We start from the raw sequence: 20,505 nt of genomic DNA, 5'->3' as shown, positions 1-20,505 counted from the left end.
CAATTAATTTTTTTTTATCTTTAAGTCTTGGATTAACAATTAAAGGTCATTTTATTGTTTAAAATGTGTGGAGTAGGGAAGGGGATGGGGTCATAACACATTATACAAATATGTACGCCCTTGTCCTTTTAGCTCAAATTATGAACACGCTCATTTCACATTCAAACCAAAGGCGCTTCCTGTAACGAAGAATATCGACCAAGGTTAAAAATTACCGCAGAGGTCACTTCTTATTATATAACGTTGTTCAAATACTGACCAGGGTGCGCCTTTTCGAAGCTATTAATTATACCCGGGGTCATTTTTCAACGGCTTGATATTTTTTTTTATCTCTGATGAACAGCACCCGTTGAAAAATGACCTTGTTGAAAATTGATCACAACAACAAAGTTTTGATTTGAACATATTTCTATTGTACAAAAATTACAACAGGGATTGGGCACAAGTTCAAAAACTTAGACCGCCTCTCCCAATACAAGTATATAATACAGTAAAAATAATGTATGCACAACATGTGAGGTCAACAGATCATATGACAGTTATATATAAATTTTCAATGGTGTACAAACATCAACTAAATCTTTTTGTACCTTTGATATAACGATAAACTATAGAAAATAAATGTTTGTTTTCGCTGACACTGATTTCGTTGTCGCCCCAAAGTAGGACATGAGTATTAACAATATTTAAATTTACAATATTGAAAATTTCATTAAGCATAATATTTCTGGCCTCTTTATATTTATTACAAGTGGAAAAATAATGATAAGTGTCTTCGAGCTTGCCACACGAACAGAGTGGACTATTAATAATATTACAACGAAAAAGATCACTATTTAGTGCACAATTATGACGAAGTCTAGTATGAATAATATTAAAAAATCTGTCACCATAAGTAAAAAAATCAGGTTTTGTTCGACATGTAATATCATTCTGATTTATGATAGAAACATGTATTTTTTCTTTGAAAATGCGAATGGAGTCGCTTTCACGGACATCCTTTGAAAGCGCATTCCATTCGTTAACAACAGTGGGAACAAATGAAGATTTATACCATTGCAAACGACATTTTGGTATACTATAGTTTTGTGCATTTCTTGTAAAATAAGTGGATGCATTAACACGTTTGTTTGGGAAAATGTCCATTACATAATTGGGTAAAAAGTTTCTATCAATTTTATACATGGTTTTCAGCCTGGACATTTTCCTTCTACTATCAAGCGTTTCCCACCCTGTTTCGAAATAAAGAGAATCCCTAGAAGCAAAAATAAGTACTCCTGTGACGATTCTTGCTGCAATCAATTGTATTTGTTCTAACCTTTCGGAGTCAGTGAAAGTGCACCCGCCCCATACATCAGATGCATATTCTAACTGAGGTCTTATAAATGAAGTATATAACAATGATAGTGACTTTCTATTAAGTTGGAATTTGAGTTTTTTCATTAGTCCCAATTTCTTTTGAGCATTTGCTATAAAAGAGTTGATATAAACTGCCCATGAAAGATCCTCAGAAAAAATAACACCTAAATGTTTGTGAGAAGACACGAATTCCAAATCACGATCTTGAAATTTTAACAAGGGATTTACAGTATTTTTTTAAATATTAAATTGAACTGCTTTGGTTTTTGAAGGATTGAAGCTCAAAAGCCATTTCTTAGACCAAATTCCCAGATTTAAAAGATCTTGATTTAGATTAAATTCTATATCTTGTACATTGATTGCAGCATGTTGAAAACTATTATCATCTGCAAAAAGTCTACAGAATGTTAACATATTATCTGCTATATCATTTACATATGATAAATAAGAAATAACAAGTTGCTGTCCTTTAAAAAAGGACTACAATACGTGGACCATATGCATGTGTTTCCAACGAAAACGTGAAAGCCTTAAGATTATCAGAGATTCTACCGACTCAACTTTCAACTTTCAACTTTCTTTATTGCGTAAGACATACATCTTATTGCATATGAAATTTTTATAAATAATATGTGCAGCACATTGCATGGATTTTCTAAAAAATGGTAATAGCAATGAATATGTAATACAGTGATGATAACATTGGAGAATGTCAATTCAACACATCAATTTAATTACAATTGTTTAAAAAATAGTATATTAGTCAACATGTAGTTTGAAGGCATGATGCAAGAATTTTCCTAAGTTACAGAGTTCTCTAACATTGTTTACACATAATAACTGTATAAACTGACTCTAGCCCTCTGCTTTTAACCACTAAATTTGTACGTTGTATTACGTATACATGTATGTATAGCCCTGACTTTTTATCTCAGAATTTTAAGGGTTCATACTTCTAAAATAATTATTATCTATCTATGAATGAAGTTTGCATGTATAGTATCAGGCATTCGGTGAATTCTACTATTTGCGCACACATTACGATTCGCACTACTTTGTTAACTATGCAGTGACAGTTTTGTTTAAATTAAAAATTTCATATTTTGATGCATTTTTCTTGAGATTTAAACTTTTATACAGTGACATAATTATTCAATCATACTTAAATGCTTAAAAAATTTAATCGGGAAGTTCTCTAGCCTCGCCTACTATAAAAGTAAAGTTAAGTTACATGTGTATTCGGAAAACAACAAAACATTGCAAATTATGCTATTTGATGCACATGCGCGGATCTAGAGGGGGGGTCGGGGGGGTCCCGACCCCCCCTGGAAAATGAAAATTTATTAAATTTACATAGTAAAATTATCACGAAAATATGCCTCGGACCCCCCCCCCCCCCCTGGCAAACACAATTATCCTTCGGACCCCCCCTGGAAAAATTTTCTGGATCCGCGCATGATGCATGTTGTAGTTTCGGCATAACATTAACTTATCTCATAATATTGATAGTTCATATCACATGCCAATCATTTCTTTAAAATGAATACTTTGTTTCTGTACTGTTTACCGACAACTTTACAATTACAGCGCCTTTGAACTTATGTGTGCATATGGCACGGAATCCCGATCCCGATTCAGATAAACGTGTGCTAGCCAGGGCTGCGTTTTACAAAAGAACTTACGACCAAATTAATGAATGATGATTAATCACTAACTAACCAATGTTTTATTCTAATGGCTGTGAAATATGATAATGGCATTCAAAATAGTTGAAAATAAATGAGTCTATATATTTTTTTTCCGTTTACGATCAATCCATGAGACGGATAATATTTACAACTTCAAGTTGTCGTAAGTTATTTTGTAAAATGCAGCCCAGGTTCCCTGAGCTACCCACTACGCACAGGAACCAGGCTAGCTCATGCGCAGGCTGAATTTTCCCCATAGCATCCGGTTTAACCTCGCTTATATATTTTCTGCGTGGACCTCAGCGTTCACGCAACAATGGCCCAAGGACAGAGCCTTGAGGCACTCCGGCATTCACAGGCTTTGTAGACGACAACACTTCTCGATACATAACCTTTTGCTTTCTATTCACAAGATAACTATTAAACCATTTAAACGGATTCCCAGGGATACCATAAGTATGGAGTTTAAACAATAAACCTTTATGCCAAACGCGGTCAAAGTTTTGAACAGGAGCTTGCTCTGGGCGATTTCTCTTGAAATTTTCAGACACTTTCTCGTAAAAGTGTTCAGGGGGTACCAGATATTGGACAATTCCGGGGCACTAGATACAACAATTTAACGATCGAATTTTTGCCGGAATTTTGCAGAAAAATTTACAGGGAAAGACTGTACCTAATACTAGTACCTACCCCTACGCATGGTCATCTACGTGTACCTTAAGCACTAAAAGCTTTAATATTTTGCATACAAGTTTATTGAAAAATTATAATTTATTATTCAAATGACCAAAATTAATTAATAATAGAATTGATGTCAAGTTTGTGTGAGAAAACCTATCTAGAGATTTAAATTGAAGCAGAATTACATTATTATATATATTCCATTATATGCAGAATTTTTAAATTTATATAGAAAAATAAACAATTTTTTTTAATCCTGTTCATCATGCATATTTATAGTTATATGTAAAATTTTAATAACTTACAAGCACATTTTCACAACAAAACAAACTACGTGGAAATACCGGTTTTTAAGGTGGATATAGACAGTTACATGTATATATGTACAATAGCATTGTACAGGAATGGGCATGCATGAAAATGTATACAAGCAGACTGCCCCAAACCACTAATTAACTTCCTGAAATACACAAAAATTACAAATTTTAGGAATATGAACTTTTAAAAATGACTGCTGTAAAATTTTTCTCTTTGGCGAACTCAATGCTGTTAGCCTATTGTCATGCCGCGGATCCAGAATTTTTTTTCAACCGGGGGGGGGGGGGGGGGGGGGGGTCTGAATTGAAAGTCGGAGGGAGTACACTAATCAACAGAAATCTTGACAAGCAAGGGGGGAACGTAGTATACCTATAGCTTCAACAAAAATTCATACCTAGGAAAAAGTAATAAAATTCCCTAAATCAAGATATTCCTAATCCGTTGGGGGGGGGGGGGGGTAACTTAGTAAAAAAAAAATCTTACCTAGGAATTTTTTTTCCCCAAAATCATGAAATCCCTAATCCATGAGGAAAGGGGCGTTTGCAAGGGGGTCCGAAGCATATAATTGCGATAATTTTACTATGTAAATTTAATAAATTTTCATTATTTGAGGGTGGTCGGGACCCCCCCCCCCCCCCGACCCCATCTATCATATCGCAAAGTTTACAGAGTGTGTGTAAAATGTCCTTTTATGTTGTAATGGGTGGGTGAAAATAAAATATTTAAAAGAATTACAGTTTAAATATACTTAGCATGTGTAAGAGCAAAATTCACAATATATGTTGCAGCCAATATAATATTGGTCTCAATATTCAACATTAAAAAATTACCCCTGTGTCAATTTTCAACCCGGGTCAGAATTATTCATTACACTCCCCACTGGCGAATGAGTATATATGGACGCATCATGCGCAGATCCAGAATTTTTTCATGGGGTCCAATGGCAATGGTTATTTGAGTTTGCGGGGGGGGGGGGGGGTTCCGAGGCGTATTTTTGGTAATTTTAAATTAAAATTTAAAGAAACTTGAATTTTGCAGAGGGGGGGGGGTCTAGACATCCCTCTAGAATCGCACATGCCGTATCTACATGTACCATCTACAGCTTTACAGGGCGGGTAGACATGTATATATATAGACTTATTCGTCATTTCCGAAATTAGATGGGGAGAGCCGATATGATTCATGCACATTACTTCGCACATCCAATACATACAGAGAATATTGCCTTTTTCCCCCTCGGTCATGAATTCCCATGGGTACTTGAGCTTTCTGGCGCCAAAATTTTGGCATGCAACAAGATGCTTATAAAAAATATAATGCGTGATGAATTTGTTTATCAATTATTGCAGCATATAAAATTAAACACGGTGAACATGTTATTATTTTTTTTAGTTTTTTGGATTCCTGACATTTCACTTAAATATAAAAGTGGTCTCCATTCTGTAACTTCATGTACGATATATATATCCTCGTATAGTGTTTATCACATCCCATATAATGTTCCATTTTTGAGATAGTTCAAGGTTTGTTATTGTCATTTTTTTTCATTTCACACTCCCCCCCCCCCCCCCCCTTTAAAAAAAATGGACATGTGTATGGGCAGAGGAAGATGCTTCATGTCAAGGAGAATGCTTTGCTTTTTGTAAGAAATTAAAAACATTTCTAAAAATTGGGAGGAGGGCGAATTTAGATTCTTTTTATCAATTCTTATTCTGTATTGTTTATATCATCTAATAGTATATATAGTTGAAGTCATAGTAAACTAAAGAATAAATATTTTATTATTGTCATTTCTCTCATTACATAATAGTAAATGTACATACAGTAAAAATGTGCATAAAATACAAGTTCAGAGAGCAACTTTATAGATTAAGGAATGCAATTAACACACTAAAACAATTCAAGCAGAAGAAACAAGGCATGAAATTACAGTTAACTGCATGAAAATTACCACTAAGTACCAGTCATAAACTAGATTGTTGTGTTGAGACTTTTTAACAAGCTTTTTATACAAAAATATATATATTCGTTCTCTTTTTTATTCAACGGATATAAAAAATTCAGTACTTCTTTCAATCAGTCCAAATTACAGATTTATAGTGTACTTTCTGTGGCATGAAATTGTCTCAAGTTTCTGCAAGAAAGAGCTGTAACAAAAGCCCAGTAAAATGAAGTACTCAGCAACAAATGAGGTTAACAATATTTATCTCAATGTGGATTTTAAAATAAAACATAACCAAATAAACACCAGCATAAAGGCCACCTTAAATCCTATGTTTGCTCTCTCTTATCTCAGTGATTTAACTTTAAATCAGTAGATAAGGCAACCATAATTAAAACAGAAAATACATCATAAACAACTTTAAAACATCAAAGCTCACAGCGTTAAAAAAAAGTAATCCCGGTCAAGTACTTTTTTCGTTACTTGTAGTTATTTTAAAGATGGTAAACTAACAGTTCTCTAAAAGTGGCCTAATGACTTATGCTATATTGGCACAACCAAACATGATTACACCACAACCCATTCGCACTTTTTTATTTATTCATTTGGATGCATCAGATTGGAATACACATGCTGACGGTGATCTTCACACAGAATAGGATCAATGACGCTTTTTACTTCTTCTATTCTTCGCTTAAATCTTTCTCTGTCTCGAGCATACTCTTCCCATGGACCTCTTCTGTTCCAGTCATCTGCTATATGAGTTTCGGTGAGACTCTCAGGTTCTGCGAAGTGTACCTATCAAAATAAAAATAAAATTTAGTACCATATGTCTATAAATGTAAAATTAAATTGCTTTAAAAAATTAGCAAAGTAGATGAGAGCAAAGTTTAAATACATGTAGTTATTTCCCATGAAGATATAAGATTTAGTATTTGTCTTACTTTTCTGTCACTCTGTGTTGCTGTAGTACTTGGCTTTTCTGACATGGTTTCCCATTCACGATTAGCGGCACTGACTGCTTGGCTGACAGGACTAGACTTGGCAGAGCAAATAATGTTCATGAGGAGGGGTGCCGAGTTCACAAGGAGAGGTTCAGGAAAGTGACACACAAAGTCAATGTCATCATCAACAGAGTCAGATGAATCTTCATCACTATCAAAGGAAAAATCACTTTCGCTGTCCAATGAGTGGGGATCAGAACCTCCCATGATGAACGCTATAGTGCAAGCACCAGATTTGGAGGATGTACCATCCTCAAATTTTCTTTTTTGACCCTGTTCAATGTTGTTAGACTTGGAATGTTTGCTGCCTTTCTTTCTGCTTCGTTTTTTGTGAGAAGGACGACCCTTCTTATTCATGTTACGCTGATAGAGAACAGCATGAGGCTCACTGTTTTGGCACATTTGGGTGACCACTGCACTGGTATCTGCAACATTTTCTTGGCTCTTTGACTCATTGGACACTTTTTCATCAGTACATAAAGTATCACAAATTTTCTCCACATTATGAAAAGAGTTACTTTTAGAAGTTTCAGTTGAAATAATATTATCTTCTAATGAGTTTGTCTTTTCCTCCTCGGTTGCTAATAGGTCAATCATATCATTCTGTAGCTTGATATTTTCTGACTGAAATTCTTCAGATATTTCATCATCCCAATTGTCTAACACTATGACTGTGTTTGATGGTGAAAGTTTAGATTCAGAGTCTCTTCTACCAAAACTAAACCAGTCTGGTTTAGGTTTTTCAATGTCATTGCTTGCTGAACTGGACATTGAACATTGATTTAAGGCATTTTTTATTGCAACGCTTTCCCCAAGACTTAAATTAGACAATGGACTAGATAATATATCCTTTCCTTCGTTATCAGTTTTTTGTTTTTTGTCGTTTTTTCTATCACAATGTTCCCTATTACTGACTTTCTTTTCAACTTGGTTATCACATTCTTTGCTTTCACATTTTTGTTTCTTCGGTAGAGTTGTGTTTTCAGACTTTTTGGGAGTACCATTTTTTATACCCTCAGGGGACTGCTTTCTTTGAGGAGCACTCCATCCATATCTGAAATAGCGGTTACTCTTTTTGCCGGTTCTCTGGCTTTGACACTTTGTAACCTGTTTCTTTGCTGAGTCACTTTGCTGTGGATGTGCACTAAAAACAGCTGGATGAAACTGAAGGTAAGGTATTTGAAATTTACTCTGATGCAATCCTGGGTGTTGAGAAATGGAACTACTTGTATTCATTCCCTTGCACCCAGCAAGACTCTGAAAACTTCCAATGCATGAAGTTTCAGGCCTCATGTGCATTATAGCATAGTTTTTTGCTGCCATATTTTTATCACAAGCACTGTCAAAAGAATTTTGCAAAATAGGATAATCAGACATACAACCAACAATATTGTCAGGTGATCGAGAATTGCTTCTTGATGTCATGCCACTAAAAGTTTTTGCTATACACGAAGCCATACTCTTTTGAATTGAGGAATTTAATCCTTTCTCACAACATGTATTACCCGTACTGTCGAGTCTTAGTAGACTAGGAACACTTCTTTTCACCGGAGTATTATCACAATGTTCTTTCCTCCGACAAAACCAATTTCCATATGGGTTCATGGCAGTTAAGTATACCTCCATAAACATGCACTTAAGGCATTGTTGCCGTATTGTCGTCTTGCTCTTCGGGTATAAGGTCTCTAATTCGTTCACTGTATTCAATTGGAGTAAATTCGACACACTCAAAAGGATTATGAAATGGCCACCTTAACATGGACCTAGCAAATCCGGGCGGAGTTTCTCGATGATCGGTTTCCTTTCTCACGGGCAATGTAGCTGATACGTTTTCTTTAGAAACTGTAGTTACACTTTGGGACTCTTTCCTTGATCGATTCATTTTTTCATTCTTTACTTGTTGACTTTGTTGATAGGTATGATTTGGAATTCATGTTGTCATATGTTTTCTACTATCTGTCTCATTCGAGGAAGTTCCGGATAATTCCCGCTTTAACAATACTTCTGCAAAAATAGATCTGCCAAATTTATAACACAAAACTTTCTCTTTCTATACTTTGGCTAGATTTTTCAATTTATCTATTCAATTAAAACTTAAAGAAATATTTTAATAAAACTACCTTATATATAGGTGCGATATTTAGGAAACACAAAATTATCATAGTTGCGTAGTAATATTAAACTATTTTTAAATCAAAGGTCAATGTCATATTCATGAAAATTGCATCATTCTTTTCACAGCCTTCTGAATCAATCGTGATAGTGAATATATTATATTAAAACATTTTAAACATTAAATTATCATTAAGAATGAGAATTTCAGTAATCATGGTGCCTTCGAAATGGTAAACACGCAGTACTGCAACGCATGGTTTTTTATGGTTATTTATAGCAAAAGGATAGGTCCATAAAAAAAACGCGCGTCATATAAAATTCCAAATAACCATTAAAAAATTAGTTTCATAATGTTAATGTGTTAAAGTTATCATTAAAAAAATCGAAGTTTCGTTTTACAAATCTATTTTTTCTTTAGAATTTTTAGGTCAATCAAAATACTGATTATTCATATTCGATTGTATATTTATTGCTGAAAATATTTTTACTGAACAGGTATGTTCTACAATTAACATATGTACAATATTGATACGAATATTATATCAATTGACTGAATGATACCTCCCCGAATAGTACTCTTATTAATTTTACTTTTAAAGGATTTGTGACACAATTTTTATTAACTTTATATATCCTATAAATATCTCTGATAAATCAGTTTCTGTCTGTAATTAATGTAACACTGGTCAGGTTTTACTGCATTCACTGATAACACAGAGATAAATGCAGCCTGCTGAGTCCAGCAGCTAGCGTTAATGAGCTCTGGCCATGACGTCAGAGGTTCGCCAGCACTCTCCCCACTGTTATCAAACATCACTCTCCTCTCTGTTATCAAACATACAGCAAATCATTCAAGCAAGTTTAAAATAATGGAAACACTGGAAGATGAAATTCCAAACGTTGATCTTTCTGATGCTGAAAACATTAGACCGTATCAGTTTGAACCTTTGGCTAACACTAGTGAAACTCCAAGAAGTGCTACACCAGACAATGATAGTTCTGATGTAGAGGACTTTCAGGATAGACAAGTCAATACTAATTGGTAAGTTAATTATTCTGATTTTCATCAGTTTTAATCCAGATAGAAAATTATAATTATGACAACAATTTATAGAAAATCACATAATATATAAAACAAGATTTTATTTTCTAATTGTAGGTGTGAATGTGGCATTTGCATTTCCATGGCAACTCAACAAGAGTGCATTTGTTGTCAGGAAATAGCAGCAATTAGTGCAGAAGTTGAGGCAGGGGCCCACCAATGCATAAAAGAAAGTCCAATATTTACAGACAATTGTCTAAATCGACATGTTTTACACGTTTCAATGTATGAATATTTACAAATTGTGGGACCAATCGATGACAATCAACCATCTCACCAGTAAGTTCTGTGAATTTATAAATTTTTGAAAATATATGTACATTGACATTAAAAAATCGTGCACCAATACACCCAGTTTCTATACGTCTTACATTCAATGTTTTTTGTTTCCAGTGTATACAGACATCTTGCCTATAGACGGTTTGTCAGGTGGATATGGCACTTCTTAGGAAAAAGCAACAGAAAAATATTACCTGCATGTGTGGTATCCAAAATAAGAGAGACATTTCCATCAGAACAATATTGTGGTTTTAGATATGCCAGATGAAAAGCAAACAGAAAAGGCACATCTCACACAATCAGTCCTATAATTAATAAATAGTTATACATTTCATCTTGTTTGTATAATGTAGTTTTTTATAGTGTTCATAATTTATCTTCTTGCATATCTTGATAAATGCCTGCGAATTAAAGCTGCCTTTTCGAAATGTTCAAAATTCTGAGTGAGTGGCACTGGAACATCTTCATTTAGGACAGAAATAGCTTAATAGAAATGCTTGGTTATCTCTTTTTTTATCAGCTCCATTAGCATTTTTTACAGGAAAATAAAAGATTAACAAAATTGTGTCACAAATCCTTTAATACTATTATCCCCGAGTACCCAAACTCCGTCACCATAAGCAGAAAACCTCCCGCGTTTCTCTGTAAATTATTTTTTGTGGTTTTTATCATTTGCAATCACTAAATATAATCTGAAACAATATAATTTATAAAATTGTTAACAAAAATATTTTTATTTTTATTCAAATAAGCCCTCTGAATACGACGTTTATCACGCGTGCTTATTATATCTTGTGAACCTAACTTCGTCACCCACATGCTCTATGATATGGCAGGGAATGAAGACACATTAACAATCTAGTTAAAACTCCATTTGTATCTAGGCCAAGTTATTATAAGTAAAAATGGTGCATACAATTTAAATTGTATTTAATTTCATCGAAATGAAATGATTGCCAGAATAAAAAATGGGTCCATGTAACAACACTCACAATGGCCTTATCAGAATGTATGGATGCCGTTTGATTAATGTCCTTATATATTTCAAATATTTTATATCATTAATTAATATAATCTTTATTATATTATTCATTTATCACATTTTTAGAAATGTAGCATATTCTAAATAGCGATATACCGGATATATAAATACCCTGTATAAGGCAAAAGTATTGGCATGAGCGCTTTGACGTTATCATCAAGAGTAGTGCATAAAGGCTATTGCGGACTGAAAAAATTGTATTAATTACCTTAATCAAAAATGTATTACATGTGAAATGTTTCATCTTGACCTCTCTAAAAATGGCTGACCACCGTAAATGATCGAATGGGCCCGCATGTCAGAAATATCAATATTTTAGTGCACCCGTGAAAAAGTTTTAGCTGATTTTACACAATGAATGGTGCATAAAATGAACAAGGTTTAATTCTGTTATTTTTTGACATATTCTTAAATTTAACCGTTGCAAACTGTTGACATTTGATTAAAGATTTTTGACATGTAAAAAAATGACGTCATAATCGTACTTGATTTCAAACGGCGAGGAGTTTCCCGAAAGTGACGGAGTTACGGTAGTGACGGAGTTAGGGGGCAATGCGAGATACTTGTATTAAAATGAGTTATTTCATATAAATTTACGTCTAATCACTCTTTAAAAAAATACAATTATAAATATTGAAGAAAACAGATAATTTGTACAATATACATAAAAGCTCTACAAATATATGTACAATATTGATACGAATATTATATCAATTGACTGAATGATACCTCCCCGAATAGTACTCTTATTTTACTTTAATATTACTTGTATTACATTGTGTTATAATTTCATATCTACGTCTATTTACGCTTAAAAAATACAATTATAAATACTGAAGGAAACAGATACTTTGTACATTATATATAGATGTATGATTCATTTATACCGCTGAATAGCATTACTGATCCAGGGGGCCCCTGGCACCCAAGGTGATGTATATCTGGAGAGCCTCTGCGGAGGTATTATCTCGCATCCAAATGTATTGTGTTTAATAAATACAAACAATAAAAAAAGTCTTGAATATAGTGTGACAATAGAGGTAGAAAAATCCTCGATATTGCCCAACGTTATATCACACATAATTTTATAGAAAATTTTAATCCTAAATGCTACTCTAGCTGTTAAACCTAAGCTTTTTAATAAGAAAAACAAACAAAAAAAAGTTAACCATTTCTTTAGTCATCAGATGGAATGTCAATTTTCAGTCTTGAGATATCTTTTTCTTGTCTTTTTCTCACTCATTGTTTCCACAAGCAGAAACACATATTACCTGAATTATTTTGATTATTACACTCACTGCATATTATACTGCTTTATATGTCTGGCCCAGTTTTTCAAAAGGTATTTAAAATTTAACACCCTGTTAAGGATAATCACTGCATGCATGGTCATTAACCAGATTATCAGGACAAAATGGAGCATCTAAAATTCCAACAACTCCCTTTTTTAATCTACCTTTGAAATACATTTAAACAAAACTTTTCATGTTTCATATTTGAAAAAAAAAGTTTACAATAGTCTTTTTATAAAGTAGCAACACCAATGAACAAAAAAGCACTATTTTGGCCTGATTAAAACAAATTTATTTCAAAAATAATGTTAAACATTACAGTCCATTAATACATGTATATATTCATTCATCATGATACATATTTTTATAATACTACTATATATACAATTAACTATGGTAAAAACAAGTTTTTCTGATTTCAACTGGGGAGAAATGGGTTTGGTAGCCAAGTCAAACAGATATTTTATTAATATAATTTGTTGTTGTTTTGACACTTGACTTGTCAAATGGTTCAACAACAGGCATTTTAGGTACAATAAACACAAAATTATATTTTTTAATGAAGGTATACAAGCAGTGACTGTCATTTTTTTTAACATAGAAAATCTTTATCAGTGATATGAAAGATAATAAATTTTTGAAAAATATTGATAAAATCTATGAAGCATAAGTCTTGAAAATATCAAAAGGGTTGGTCGAGGAACTTAAAACACTCTTTATATACATGTTTTGTTTTCACCCTGATCAAACTTATACTAGCTAGCATTTCTGTCAGCAACCAAATTGTTTTCTTTAAATGATAAAACAAACAAAACAAACAAAGCATAATCTCAAATACATTCATTATGATGAAATGTTAATGAAACTGTAAAAAATATGAGATTTTACACCAAGTTGTTTTAATTCATAGACAAGATTCACTAACCTTATTTGTCACATACACGAATAGATAACCAAATATACAACATTATCTGGTAATAACCCCCATTACACATTTTGCTGACTTTCTACATAAACAAAGAATAAACTACAACTCTGGATTATATCCCTGGCTTATTCCTTGGGTACTTGTAAAATTGCTAGGATCGGTTGATGTTTTATTGCTATGGTGACTGTCTCCTTCTCGTGGATACCCTTTGTTTATCAAATCTTGCCTCCATTTCTTCTAGAACTCTTGGATTATAACGAACCACCAACCGCACAGTTCCTGAAATAATGGTTATAAAGTAGGATTGAAATAATCCTTAAGCATAAAATAATTAACAAAATACCCCTATATTAAATAGTGATTTTGAAGTCAGAAACCTTGTATAAAAGTTGATAAACTACAAGAAAAAAAGATAATATAAAAAAATTCTGATGATACTGTAGATTTCTTATTAAATGCATGAAATCTCCTTATTTTGTGAGGATTAAATTTCTGTGTTTGCTATTTTATATTCTCGCCATTTGATACAAAACTGCTGGATCGTGGAATTAAGTACTCAAATAAAATTTTAAAAACCTACGGATATTATGGTAGAAAAAGAAAGGCTTAAGTAAGTGTTTCAAGTTTACTCATTCTAGACTTTTGTCCATCTAATGTACGTAATGATGAGCTGGCATTTAGGATACCAATATGGCTCACGTACACCTACCTTTGGCCTGTTTCAAAAGTTCAACAGCTTTTTCATGGTGTTCTCCCTCCACACTCTAAAATTTAAAATGTGAAAATGACATGTACTTAAAAGTATGTGCTATTGTTAATGGATTATTTCATGACTTGTCTGGAACTTTCTAATCCATGAACGTTGTCACCCTGAAGTTGAGGGCTCTCTGAAAGTCAACTTCCCTAAAGAAATATATCTGGCATAACCACCTCGAATAATTAAAAGACTCATTGCCTGTTGCTTCATATTAAACATCATCAAATTAAGATTTTTTCTAATTACAGTTGAACATTGATATCTGGAATACAATGGATATGTAGAAGTGATTTGTAGGTCTCAACCACTTATTTTTATAAGTATTTCACCCTCAATATCTTGATACTCGGATATATCAAAGTTTTTAAACCATCCCATCAAGATAACAAAGTCTGACTGTATATACTAGTGTAGAAGAATGGGATCAATCTAATTAAAAGTAAAACTTCCATGCACTCCCCGGTTTTTGATATACATACGAGTGGACATATCGAACACCCGGGAGCGAATAAAAGTTCTAGTTTTAATTAGATTGGAATGGGATAAAATTTCTTTGTGATCTTAATTGATTTTGAGATGATTGAATTTTGATTTGAATCATAATCATAGAAAATATATAATCATATAAAAAAAATCTATTTAGTTCTGTGGTATTACATGTTATTGGCTTTAGTATAAAAGAAAAACCCATTTGGATTCTGAAACAAATATGAATGTACCGGTATCTGCATTTTAAGCATTTCAGAATACTAAAATCAGGCATGATTTTAGAAGCAATATGTCAATTTGAAATCAAAATTTCATTTGAGTATAAAATGAGATTGTGACTGCTGGTGTTAACATATGTTATTTGTGAATAAATGATTTGTTTAAAGAGACACAGTAACGCACAAACCCATGATTTACCAAGTATAGAATTTTTACACAATTTCCACACATTTTATATATCATATGAATAGATAAACTTTTGAAAAATTATGGTGTTCAAAAGTAAATAAACCAAATTAATAGAGAAAAATAGAAGTAAGCATTGGGCAAATACATAAATATTGAGCTTCCCTTCCATTTCATAGCCCCACACATACAGGGGAAAGTAAATACATGAACTAGTACATGTACTGCAGCATTGCATATATCATGAACCAGCGGCCTCTCAGTGAAACCAATTTTTATTAAGATACACTCTCAATAAATGCATATTTCTTACTACAGAAATCAAATAACTTAAAATTTAATTTCTTTTCTTAGCATGTCATTCCCATTGTATCTATTTTTAGACAGCAAATGCAATCACCTCACACTCAAAACAACGCCCAAAGCAACTTGTTTATTTATAATGTATGTATAATTTCCGTATGAGTTAACACTACTTGTTAACTGATAGGCGATGGCTTATAATGCATGAAACCTTCTGTATGAAGAAATTTCGTGTGTTTCTTCTTATTTCCGTTGTCACATTCAAAATATGTGTAAACCCTACTCAAGATACTGACCACTCCATTCACTGAGAGCAGCTGATCTCCTCGTTTCAGACCTCCATGCCTGTCAGCAACTCCATCCTGAATGATTCTGGATATGTAGATGGGTGAATTCTGTTCTTTTCCTCCCATAACATTGAATCCCAATCCCTCTTCAGTCTTTGGTAGTTCCACAACCCTTGGGTGGGCATGTCCTTCACTTGCAGCAAAGGCAGCTACTGTGGCCTGCAACAAATAGAGAGGGGTACATTAAAATTATATTTATGGGCATTTCAGTATTAAAACTACATACTAGTAGATGTATCAAAATGAAATGATTCATTATGGCAATGAACTTTCTCCATTTTATTACTGATATTGCATTTTTTTAACACTAATGAGCATTATGATTAATGTTTGTTTACTGAGGGATCAAAAAGATTATAAGGCTGACAGAAAGGGAGGATAAAATTATTTCAGTATAAGCTAGCACATACTTTTTTAAAAAGATAGTGAGTTATTTACAAAATGTTTCATAGATCACTTTTAGGGTTTACATGTCATGTATGTACATTAATGCATTATTGTAGAGATGTATAATATAATTGATTTACTCAGAATCAAGACTCAGAATTATAGGCAAAATGAAATTATTTGAAGGTGGAGTTTAAATGCACTACCTTAGCTGTAGCATTCGCTCGGACTTCCTCATTCCCTGTTATATCCACAGTCTGGTAGACGTGTTCATAGACTTCTCTCACTGAATTTAGAAAATCACTCTGAAGCACTCTCTGTAAGGCTGCTAACTTCTGGGATGGAATTTGGCCACCTTCATATTAAAAGGTACAAGTTTATGTGAAGCAAATAAAATAAATGAGAAAAATTCACACAATCTACGATTTAACACAGTACAGTTTGATTTTTGTAAAAAAAAAATTATTTGAAAAGCACACAGTATTATTCGCCTGGTTGCCTAATCAAATCATTAGCCAAAGTTGAACTAAACGTTGCATTCTCAGTCCACATTATCATGATTATGACGTCAAACGACGTAAAGTTTTATCTTCAGAAATAGCCAAACAGAGTCACGTGATTCTGAAAATTTTATTTCTTTTTTTTAATGGTTTATCATTTTAATTCATATGTTGACTACCAGTAGTAAAATTGAATACTTCATTCAGTATCTAAAAGATCAGTTCATTGGTGTTAATGTTTTTATTTTCAATCTGATAATTTGATAAGACATACATAGAATTAGTTGTGTTTCTTGATTGAAGCACTATTGAAACTTATCTGGTTTCCACTTTAATTTCTTTTAATTTAAATTTTCTTCAATTGAAGAGGCAAGGTCACGATTTTGGTCAAGTTTCATTTTTCTATTTTTTAGTGTTTATAATACCGGTTATCCAGAAATACATTTCTAATTATCAACCAATATTTGAGTGTCAGTTGAGTTATGAGCAAGATACAGAGTTCACAATATTTTGTTATGTAAACAAGGCTTGTGCCCAGTTTTTGTTTACATTGGTTCAATATACCAGTAAACATTCTATTTCAAGCTGATTTCTCTCTGTTCTAATTCCTTTTTAGCGTAAATAAATAGTACCTATAGTGTTTATCACATTCATTTTGGGTCTAAAACTGGAATTTTCACTTCTACTTTCAAAAGGTAAACAAAGCAAACGTTTACAAGACAAAGGATTGAAGCTCTGTATCTCACTTATAACACAAAGACTGACACTCAAATTTTGGTTGACCATCACAAATGACTTACTTAAGCATTGTAAACATTTAAAACGGAAAAATAATTTTGACCCAAATTGTGACCATTTCCCTTTAAAACACTGGAAAGTTTTTAATCAAGTTTACAGGCAATAAACAATGGATAAGTGCCAGTCAATCAATAATCAAACTATCTTTATTTATTGGCAGCCAATATGGCGGCACCAGAAGCTGGAAGAAAGTTTTTTAGCCCATAGTACCCTGATTCAACTCTTACTTTTCACCAATTTTCTTATATACATGTGATACCATTACACCTTGCTTCGCGATTTGTAAATAAATTCCAAGGCTTTTGAATCTTATGATTTCCTTTGGGTCCTTTTGGGTAAACAATGCAATATGGACAGTACATCATACTGTCCATATTGCATTGTTCATTCTATGACTACTTAATTTCATCCGCAGATCTGCACTGATCTTTGTCAAAAATAGCCTATTTATACAACCAATTGTGACATTTTGGTGCAGGATTTAAAACAAAAACATTTCATACTTACTGAACTAAAAGATATTATTTTTTTTTGGATAAGGTTGATCGAAAGCTTACAAAGACCTCAACATACTAAAACCTCTTTCACTCAGATACCAGTATGTCCATCCTATCCAATATAGATAGAATGTTCTATCGTTAAAATGACAGATGTCCTACGGACCCGGTTTAACGATAGAATTCGTCCCATATACTCGCTTCGTAGCAAACAAAAATTTTTATCGCGCTGTATCTTGCCTCAATTTTCATATGATTGGTCTCAAATACCTACAATGTTGCTCTTTTATAATCTCATAATACCACATTAACTGTTTTTGCAACGAAATCGCTGCCACTTTTAACATCACGTTTGAAAATTCGCTGTTTATGGTCGCCATGTTAACGATAAAATCCAAGACATTCCGAGTGCGATTTCCAACAAAATGGCAGGCAAATTCAAACCGTATTTTAACAAAATGCCTTGGTACGACTCATTAAATGGATATTTTGTGGACTAAACTACATATGCATGTTCAAAAAGGTTTGTAATGTATAAAAATGAGTTTTTCCTCTGCAGATTATTTTTAACAGACTTAAAATCGAAGCGAAGCTGATCCGCTTTGCGGCTGCTACATTACAAGTATATGGGACAAATTCTTACTGTGACCTGAGCGTAGCCTGGTCACATTAAGATCATTCTTTCTATATCCAATATAGCCAATATATCAAGACAGTAACCATAAATTTGACATATTTTGATCCATCAAAAATATAACAATATAGAACAAACTTCTTTTTTTAATGGAAACAAAATTGAAAACAATATAAATCCTTTCAGAGAGATTATCAAATTATGAATATGCAACTATTATCGAAAAATTGCATACAAGTTGTACGATACAAAACTTCAACTTACTTTTCTGAAGTGCATCCAAAAGGTCTATTGCTCTGTTGACATCTGAAATGATCAAAAGTAATACATACAATTTACAATTAAAACGCTGTCGTGGTTAAAAGAAGGGCCTTTAACAGTTTAAAAAACACACACAAGTTTCATTCATGTGACTAGATTTTAAAAAGAGCAATCGCGTATTTTCACACGTGGTCAATGTTGTGAATATGCTATGCATCTTGTTTCTCATTAAAAACTTCTTCTGGTGGCAAATAATACTACTGCTGATCAACAAACCTTTCTCCAAGTGTAAACCTTCTTCCATGGTCGCCATCTTGGCTTTATTTCCGGGTTGACACGACGAATGTCGACCCCGAACTAATTAACTGACATGCGTCGGGCTCATAGAAAACTCTAATGACGGATTGAATCAAATTCTAATGAATCTAATAATACAGAGGATAGTTATTGAATAAATTAAAAAAAAAAAGTAAATAAGGAAAAGAAATCAAATTGACCTAGACAGTTTTGAAACTATGTATATATAATAAAATGACTTAAATTTATTACTAGTGCATTTTGAATGGTGAGATATGAATTATTGACCAAAAAATTCAATTTTAAAAGTCAAGTAATAAGAGAGATACAGAGGTAATACTTTATTGTTATTTAAACAAAAATGGTGTCTTATATTTGTTATCAAGTAATGTAAAGTAAGGAATTACCTTTCCTTTGACAAAATGACTCGTGGTAAATATATATATTATATAAATAATATTATCAACAGAAAAAAGAAACGTTTAATTTAAACTTATACCAATAAAACACGCATGTAAACAAAAATCAGACTCGAGCTTCGTTTACAAAACACAGAATTTCAAACTCTGTATCTTGCTTGTGACGCAATATTTGACTTTCAGGTTGTGACAAGGCATTAAAATTACCAATATTAACCATTTTAAACATTAAAAACGGAAACAAAAAAATTAAATTTGAGCTCAAATCGGTTCTGAGTCCCTTTAAAAGAAAATAAAAAGAATCGTATATCAGCATAGTCATTGCTTTCTCTGAATTGTTGCACTGCTAAGTATATCGCTTGTAAATACGATAAATTTTAATTTTAGTGAAGTGATCAAAGGTAACCAAACCAAAATTTGATTAATGTTACACGATTCTTCTCTGTAAATATTCAAATATTCTAGAGAAAACTTGGGTTGAAATATCAAGTGATATTCGGTATCATTATGGATAAAGATTTAAGTGAGTTGTGTAATTTTTCTGCAATGTATATGCAAGATCAGGAAAGTTTAAAAAAAATTTGCTCATGTTCATTATGGTTTTTATGTAAAACATTATTATGGCATTTTTGTAAAACAGAATTTTCGATCATTATTTTTG

General features: G+C 32.7%; 2 protein-coding genes across 2 annotated transcripts; both read right to left on the bottom strand.

Moving 5' to 3' along the window:
* Positions 1–5,804: 5,804 nt before the first annotated feature.
* Positions 5,805–8,994, bottom strand: LOC105344658 (uncharacterized). The gene is made up of 2 exons (XM_011452487.4): positions 6,933–8,994; positions 5,805–6,786 (listed from the first exon to the last, which is right to left on the bottom strand). The coding sequence occupies exons 1-2, from the start codon at positions 8,622–8,624 to the stop codon at positions 6,586–6,588; spliced, it is 1,893 nt and encodes a 630-aa protein (XP_011450789.3). The 5' UTR covers positions 8,625–8,994; the 3' UTR covers positions 5,805–6,585.
* A 4,104-nt stretch (positions 8,995–13,098) lies between these two features.
* LOC105344657 (protein lin-7 homolog C) lies at positions 13,099–19,505 on the bottom strand. Its single transcript, XM_011452486.4, has 6 exons — positions 19,405–19,505; positions 19,132–19,173; positions 16,645–16,793; positions 16,001–16,210; positions 14,460–14,514; positions 13,099–14,029 (listed from the first exon to the last, which is right to left on the bottom strand). The coding sequence occupies exons 1-6, from the start codon at positions 19,439–19,441 to the stop codon at positions 13,926–13,928; spliced, it is 597 nt and encodes a 198-aa protein (XP_011450788.1). The 5' UTR covers positions 19,442–19,505; the 3' UTR covers positions 13,099–13,925.
* Positions 19,506–20,505: the final 1,000 nt, after the last annotated feature.

This window comes from Magallana gigas, chromosome 5, assembly GCF_963853765.1.
Source record: "Magallana gigas chromosome 5, xbMagGiga1.1, whole genome shotgun sequence".
Lineage (NCBI taxonomy): Eukaryota > Metazoa > Mollusca > Bivalvia > Ostreida > Ostreidae > Magallana > Magallana gigas.
This window is presented reverse-complemented; position numbering and strand designations above follow the sequence as displayed.

Coding starts and splice junctions, on each gene's coding strand:
- LOC105344658 (XM_011452487.4), bottom strand. CDS start 8,624: ATGTTTATGGAGGTATACTTAACTGCCATGAACCCATATGGAAATTGG. Junction 6,787..6,932: donor CAACACAGAGTGACAGAAAA/GTAAGACAAATA, acceptor TTATTTTGATAG/GTACACTTCGCAGAACCTGA.
- LOC105344657 (XM_011452486.4), bottom strand. CDS start 19,441: ATGGCGACCATGGAAGAAGGTTTACACTTGGAGAAAG. Junction 19,174..19,404: donor AGGTTTACACTTGGAGAAAG/GTTTGTTGATCA, acceptor TGATCATTTCAG/ATGTCAACAGAGCAATAGAC. Junction 14,030..14,459: donor ACTTTTGAAACAGGCCAAAG/GTAGGTGTACGT, acceptor CCATTATTTCAG/GAACTGTGCGGTTGGTGGTT.